Below are 8035 nucleotides of genomic sequence, written 5' to 3'. Positions count from 1 at the left end.
ACGGCTCCCAGCCTCTGAGAGCCTGCTCTTTGGTTGGAAACTTCATTTTTCGTTGAAAACTAGCTACTGGAGTTGAGAGAGACTTTTACAGAGCCGGCTCTATTCTTTGAGAGCCTGCTCAATTTTCTTGGAGCCTTCTCCATTTTCATGGAGGTGTCTCTAATTCATTGAGCCTTCTCCATTCTTTGATTGAGCCTTCTCTAATTTTTCATTGAACCTTCTCTGTTCTTTGAGCCTTCTCTAATTTTTCATAGAGCCTACTCCATTGGCCTTGAAAGAGCTGGCTCTATTTCTTATAAAGGCGGCTCTTGCTTCATGAAGGCTGCTGCTAAATTGGATTGGACAAAAAAAGTGCATGACTTCAAATGGACATAACTCAATCCATGAAACTCCAAATGAGGTTAAATTTGAGTCTAAATTTATTGCCTTGAAGTCAACTTTCTAAAGCCACCAGCCTTGCTAAAAAATTCCAACCACAGTAATGGTTATGGCCATTTTATTACAACCTGGTCAGAATTTTCCCAGAGCAGAATCAGGTTTTTTGTGAAGCTCATATCTCAGTCATTTTAAATCCAATTTAGGTGAAATTTGAGTCTAACCTCAAGCGCTCGAAGTCAGATTTCCAATTCCACTGGCCTTACATAAAAATTCCAACTACACAAATAGTTATAGCAGTTTTAGTGTAAGCTGGTCTGAAATTTTTTAGGCTGAAAATTACTTCTTTTGAGATATCCATCTTTCTAGCACCTATGAATGGTTCAATTTAGTTCAAGGCCTATTTCTAAGAGTCTAGGGACATATGAAGATGATAAATTTCAAGTGCATTGTGTCCTAGAGTCATTTACCAAATTTTGGCAACAAAGGCTTTAAAGATGAAAAATTAATTCAATGCCTTTTCCTTTTCTTTTTAGAGACCAAAATAAATGTTATGATTAATGTGCCTGGTCTTAGCATTTCTAGCTTAAGTTGTGAGTTCTTTGAAAGCTTATGCAAGCTTGAACTAACTTATTCTTAGCAAAGACTTCATATGTCATATATATATGTATTGAAGTTCATAGTCTATTGCTAATGATGTAGGAGCATATAAATGATGTATGATATGCATGGTCCTATAGAGATGAGTTTCAAATGAATTCATAAAGACTTTGACATTGAATCTTAAGCTCTTACCATCCTATTTACCTTTTTCTTCATTCTTTGACTATGATCGTTTAGGCTTGATGAAGACTTTCTTTCTTTCTTTGAAATGCTTTGTGTGATCTTTGAAGTCCAAGTTTTTCTTTGATTTCTTGCAACTTTGAGGCTTCCTTGAATCCATTGCTTGAATGTTTGGAATGCTTTGGAATGGTTGGAATGGATCTTCTAGCTCATATTTGAGGATTGAATGTTGATCAACTATATATCACTCAATTGAAACATTAGTACTTAAACATCATTAATAGTTTGTAATCATCAAAACATAAGATTAACCTTTAGATAAAATCCTTAGGCCAATTCGAACCTTTGGCACTTATCGCACCTTCTTGAGAATTCCTCCGTATCTCGTGACATGTTCGATCAAAAATACCCCTGTGTCATCGCTTTGTGTGCTAAAGACCTCCCCCCTGAATGATTACCACACACATCTTCGTGGATAGTTCATAGTATCTGCCGAGAATCTGTGGGGGTTACACATTTCCAGTAAGGCCTTAAGTAAGATCTGCTGTATAATTGGTTGTGCACTATGGCATACTTCGCAGCATTCGATCTAATCTTCCTTGCTTCATCCCTCTGCTCTGGCAAAACACCATCCCGAATGTATGTAATAATCGGATCGATCCAGCTTGGCTCATATAGTATGACATTCACTTGCCAAGGATCCGAGCTTGATGACTCTCCAAGGATAGTTGGCTGGCACAACACACCAATTGGAGACACTCCTGTCAGTGTTTTCCCAGAACTCGATAAACTGCATGCCAGCCGATCGACGTCTTCGTTACGCTACCTCAGCAATTGGATGAACTTAATTTGATCAAAACTTTCAGCCTCTTGCATAACGGCTGAATGATATGCTTCCATTGTTCATTCTTTGGTTCCATACTCCCTAGTTACTTGTCGAACGACCAGCTATGAATCACTAAAAGCGATTAAGCTTTTGACCTTTAGTTCCTTGGCCAACTTCAATCCATCCAGTAGTGCTTCATATTCTGCTTCATTATTGGTCGCTCTGAACTTAAGTCTGATCGCTTGGCTCAGCGTGGTGCCTTCTGGTGTCTGCAGCTTGACCCCAATTCCTTCCCCCATCTGATTCGAAGATCCATCAACGAAAAGCTTCCATGAAGAATCTTCAAGGTTTTCCTCTGGCTCTTCCACATCAAATTCCAGTAGGAAATCAGCAACAGCTTGCCCTTTGATGGCGGTTCAGGGTTCATACGTTATGTCAAAAAAACTCAGCTTTATTACCTATTACGTCATTCGTCCGGACAGATCAGGCTTATGCAGGATCACCCTTATAGGAAATGTGGTCAGAACGACTATAGGATGCGACTCGAAGTAATGCCTGAGTTTCCTCTTTGCATTTACCAGGGACAAGATTACTCGTTCGGCCTTTGAATATCTTCTCTCTGACTCAGTCAGTGTCTTATTGACATAGAAGACTGGGAACTACTTTCCTTCCTCAGATCGTATCAGAACACCACTAGTTACAATGTTGGAAACTCCAAGATACAAGAAAAGCTTCTCACCTGGCTTCGGGGCAGTCAGGGTGGGTTTCGCATATACTCTTTCAACTTTGTCAGTGCTTGCCTCTGCTCATCCCCCTAGGATTATTTTCCATGACTTCTTATTATATCAAAGAATGGCTTGCATTGGTCTAATAACTTAGAGATGAATCGACTTAGTGCCGCTATGCGTCCGGTGAGAGCTTGGACTTCCTTAACAATGTTTGGTTCTGCATTTTTGAGTAAAGCTTCGCTTGGGCTGGGCTAACTTCAATCCCCCTGTTGTTGACCACATGGCCAAGGAATTGCCCAGATCCCACACCGAAAAAACATTTGGTTGGGTTTAACCTCATTCCATACCTTCTCAGTACGTCGAACACCTCCTGTAAATGTTACAAATGATGGTCCTTCTGTTTTCTCTTGACTACCATCTCATCGATGTAAGCTTCGACAATCTTGCCCATTTGATTCTTGAAAATTTTGCTGACCAATCTTTGATACGTAGCTCCAACATTCTTCAGTCCGAATTACATGACCTTGTAGCAGTAGGTCCCTCGCTCAGTGACAAAGGAGGTTTTTTCCTCATCGATCGGATCCATTGGGATTTGATTGTAACCTAAATAGGCATCCAAAAAGGTTAATCGTTCATAGCCAGTTGTAGCATCTACCATTTGATCAATCTTTGGAAGAGGAAAACTATCCTTCGGACAAGCTTTATTCAAATTGGTGAAGTCAATGCAAACCCTCCATTTTCCGTTCTTCTTTTGCACTACAACCACGTTCGACAGCCAGAACGGGTACTGAACCTCTCGGATGAACCTAGCTTCTAGCAATCTATTAACTTCATCCGCAATGATCTGATTGTGTTCTGGGGCGAACCTTCATTGCCTCTGCCAAACAGGTTTGACGTTCGGATCTACACGAAGGGAATGGCAAGAGACAGAAGGGTAGATCCCTGGCATGTCCGAATGGCTCCAGGCAAACACATCTGCATTTTGGGAAAGGAAATCAACCAATTGGCGTCTTTCTTCCTTGTCAAGCCCTGAACCTATTTTTGTGGTTTGGTCTGGCCTTAAAAGATCAATTTGAACATCAACTAGAGGTTCCTCAATCAATACTGGAGTCTCCTCCTCCCTTTTCGTGCTAGGGGGAGGTTTTTGTAATTGCTATGGTGAGCTATTAGATCGAATGAGAGCTTTTCCCTTCCCTGCGGCTTTCAGAGTCACCGAGTAACACTCATTTGCTGTAACCTGGTCCCCATGGATATCTATCACCTTATTTTCGTCGGGACTCAAACATCTCATCACCTGGTGCAAGGTCGATGGGACTCCCTGGACCCTATGAATCCACCCTCTTCCCATCAGCAGATTGTAGGATGGATGGATCTCCACTACCACAAAACTTTCGACAAGTTCCCTCTCGGCAGCTCGGACAAATAATTCAACTGTACCGATCAGTTTGACTCGTTTTCCATCGAATCCCAACAATGGATTCCCAGTACATTTAAGTGCCTCTGACTTGATTTTTAGCCGATCGAAGGTGACCCAAGTCATGACATTCGCACTACTCCCTCGATCAATTAGCACCCTTCGTACTAGGCATTCCGTCACTGTCAAACTAACAACCAAAGGATCTTCATGAGGAATCTGAACTTGCAGCAGGTCTGTTTTGTCAAACCTTATCTGCGTTGATGCGCTCTGTTGGTGCAAAGTGTTGACACTGCCTATTCGCCTCTTCATCTACGCTTGGCGGAGACGCGTTGGGAGCAATTCTTTAGATTCTGTTGTCTTTTTAGGTCACCCATGAATTGCATTTATTATCCAAACGGGCTGAGCGTTATGGTGATTAGGCTTTTGACTTCTCTTGACTTGCTCAGCTGGGCGATTCTGCTTCTGTGCTGGCCCTTGAACATATCCAGCAAATTCTCCCCTTGCGATCCGCATCTCCACTTGTGATAAGTGCACAAAACTTGTTATTTTATACTTTATAATAAATGATTAATTAATATTTTTTATTAGATAACTGTTCTTATCACAGCTTTTTATGTTTTATAGGGGCTGATTTCAGAATAAGAAGAAAAGAAACAAAAATAGCAGAATGGTGGGATTATACGATCAATTAAAGTCAACTTAAGAAATTGCCTATTTCATTAAATCAGTAAAGATCAAGCCAAATTGGAAAATATATCAAGACAGATTGGAAAACACGTTAAGTCAAAGATCAGATCAAATTAGGAACAGCAAGATTTTAGGAAGATTTTATTTTATTTTTATTTTCACTTCTGTAATTAGAATTTTCTCCTCCCGATCGTTCCATTCTAAACTCTATAAATATAGACATATGTAGAGGAGGTTGATGTACATCGTTAGTGGGATAAAATAATAAAAGTTAGAGAGAATTTTTGCCTTCTGTTTATTTCTTATAATTTTTGTTATGAAAATTATTTTTATTTCTTTACTTTGTTTTCTTATTATGCTAGCTTAAACACCCCCTTCTCAAGGGAGTGACGAAGCCACCATGGCTAAAATATAAGTAAATTTAGTTTAATTCTTTTATGAAATTTTTTCTTGCATTATTTTTACTCTTCTATTCTGTGTTCTTATTTTAATAAAAAAAATTAGGAAAAGGATTCTTCGTGTTTGCCAATTAATGGTAATTCGGATAATGCCTATTTCTATTTACCAAAGATATATCAAATTAAGTAAAATATGTTCTCAAGCAATTGTTATTTCACGCTATTATTTTCCTTCATCTTTCCAAGTTGTAATTGGACTGATGAAGTGATTTGTTTATAATAGGAAAATTTATCTAAAAGAAATATACAAATTTATTTATAGTAAGCTATGGTGGTGGATTCTTTCCTTGAGACTTTTCTTATTATTTGATCATAATTTATTTGTCTTAATTATTTATTTTATTTTTAGTTCAAAAGAAAAAATTATTAAATTATTTTAAAGTTATTCTTCTTCAAATTTTGGTTTTAATTTTGATTAACGAGTTTAAATCTTATATGGTTCGACCCTGCTTATTCTATACTATCTTTAATTTAGTTTTTGCAGGTTTTTCTTATTTTTGCACGAAGTGTAGAAAAACAACGACATAATCCATAAAAATACACTCGTCAAATGGCGCCGTTGCCGGGGATCGAACCCGGGTCACCCGCGTGACAGGCGGGAATACTTACCACTATTTTATTCGTCAAATGGCACCATTGCCATATGAAGATTGAGAATTCGCAGAAAAATTCAAAACTGAAATTTTTGGAAACCCACCCAAACTTTCTATCCCTAGCTCCCTTTCCTTCTTTTTAATTCTTATTTTTATTCTTTTCGGTTGGTAGGCCTTTGGAAAAAAAAAAAAAATTCTCGTAGTTCTCTCCTTCCACAATCAGTCTAATCTTTTTACTTTTTTATTTTATTTTTCTTTTACTTTTCTTTTTGTTCTATCTTCTTTTCTATAATTTTATTTTATTTTTCTTTATGTTCCATCATCTTCTCTGTCGGAGTAGCAGTTAATATATATATATATATATATATATATATATATATATATTGCTTCATTTATTGATCCGTTCAACAGTTTAGTGTAATTTGATTTTTTATTTTTATTTTTATTTTTATTTATTTTTTTCTTTTCCTTAATTTTCTTTTACTTTTCTTTCTCCTTCTGGGGTTGACCTTTGATAAAAATAAATAAATAAATAAATAAGCAATTCCACAATCTAACTGCCTTATACAAAATCACAGTGCCTTGTTCTTCATTTGTTGCTTATTGATTGGTGTTTTATTTATATTCTCAGTGGGAGTTGCCGTGAGAAGCATAAGCATTAAAGATCGACCATAAAGGGGGTTGTTACTGCTCTATCTCATGGGACCCTTTATCTCTTCATATGGGTATACCTACATCCTTCTGGTAGTTGATTATGTGTCCAAATGGGTAGAAGCCTTAGCCACAAAGACAGCAGACCATAGGGTTGTGGTGAAATTCTTGAAAGACTTCATTTTGTCTCGCTTCGGTACACCTTAAGCCATAATCAGTGACTATGGTTCACATTTCTACAACAAAGTCTTTGCTAGACTAATGTCCAAATATGGGATCACCCATAAGGTAGCCCTATCTTACCACCCACAAACCAATGGTCAGGCTGAAGTATTCAATAGGGAGATCAAGCATATCTTAGAGAAAACGGTTAAACCCACAAGAAAGGACTAGAGTCTCCGTCTCCATGATGCTTTATGGGCCTATCGTACTGCTTATAAGACCCCTATAGGAATGTCTCCATACCGATTGGTCTATGGCAAAGCCTGTCACTTGCCTGTCAAACTGGAACATCGTGCTTATTGGGCCATCAAGGCCATGAACTTTGATTATGATCAAACAGGTGAGCGTAGGACACTTCAACTTAATGAGTTGGAAGAACTTAGAAATGATGCCTATGAGAGTTCGAGGATTTATAAAGCTAAGACTAAATTGGAACATGACAAACAAATTTTAAGAAAGGAGTTTTTCCAAGGCCAAAAGGTTCTTTTGTATAACTCCCGTCTTGCATTGTTTCATGGGAAGTTGAGGTCACGATGGTCTGGTCCATATTATGTACTCATGGTGCCATTGAGGTACAAGATCCCAAAACTGGAAAGCTGTTTAAAGTCAATGCTCATCATTTAAAACCTTTCCTTGAGTTTGAGGCTCATGTCACTGAGGACATTTTCCTCATCAATCCGGTTTATTCGAACTAATCTCTTTTGGGGGAACTTCCCCCATTGTGTCTGGCTGAAGACATTAAATTTAGCGCTCCTGGGAGGCAACCCAACCGGTTGTGTCTATTCAGTTACCTTGGATTAATTTTTGAGTCTTAACCGGTTGTATCCTACTTGTTAGCTCCGTAACTATTTAGTATTTGAATATGGTTATATTTTGTTTGGGGGTGCTATATTTATCTGATATGGTTTTCGATTGTTTTCCATAACCTCTTTTGCAGAAATTGTACTCCACATCGAACCAAGTGAGGTAATATGTTCCAATATTTCTCTATATATCTCCACCTATACTTGTCCATTTAATTTCTATATTCTTTGGTTCCAACAATAGGGACAGTGTTGTCTTTTGTTTGGGGATGGGGCAATGATCTTGCTTCGATGGAAATTATAAGTTGAATTGCATGTTATGTCAAATTTGGGTGAAGTATTGTTCATGTATGACTGGGAATTGGTATTTTAGAGCAGTTTTGAATATTTAATTCATGTTTTAGTATATGTGGTCCACATCATTGTCCAGTTTGACTATTATTAATGATAATTAGTCTCTAACGTACTTCACTTCTCACAGATGCACACTAG

The 8035-nt window shown here is 37.9% G+C and overlaps 2 protein-coding genes across 2 annotated transcripts; one reads left to right on the top strand and one right to left on the bottom strand.

Moving 5' to 3' along the window:
• Positions 1-3865: 3865 nt before the first annotated feature.
• LOC132277585 (uncharacterized) lies at positions 3866-4438 on the bottom strand. Its single transcript, XM_059779424.1, has one exon. It carries the CDS (start codon positions 4436-4438, stop codon positions 3866-3868), a length of 573 nt encoding a protein of 190 aa, XP_059635407.1.
• Positions 4439-6971: 2533 nt separating this feature from the next.
• Positions 6972-7364, top strand: LOC132277584 (uncharacterized). Its single transcript, XM_059779423.1, has one exon. The coding sequence runs from the start codon at positions 6972-6974 to the stop codon at positions 7362-7364; it is 393 nt and encodes a 130-aa protein (XP_059635406.1).
• The last annotated feature ends 671 nt before the right edge of the window (positions 7365-8035 follow it).

The sequence above is a fragment of the Cornus florida genome, unplaced genomic scaffold (assembly GCF_030987335.1).
Source record: "Cornus florida cultivar Cherokee Brave unplaced genomic scaffold, ASM3098733v1 CherokeeBrave_3.0.0_Hap2_Chr10, whole genome shotgun sequence".
Classification (NCBI taxonomy): Eukaryota; Viridiplantae; Streptophyta; class Magnoliopsida; order Cornales; family Cornaceae; genus Cornus; species Cornus florida.
This window is presented reverse-complemented; position numbering and strand designations above follow the sequence as displayed.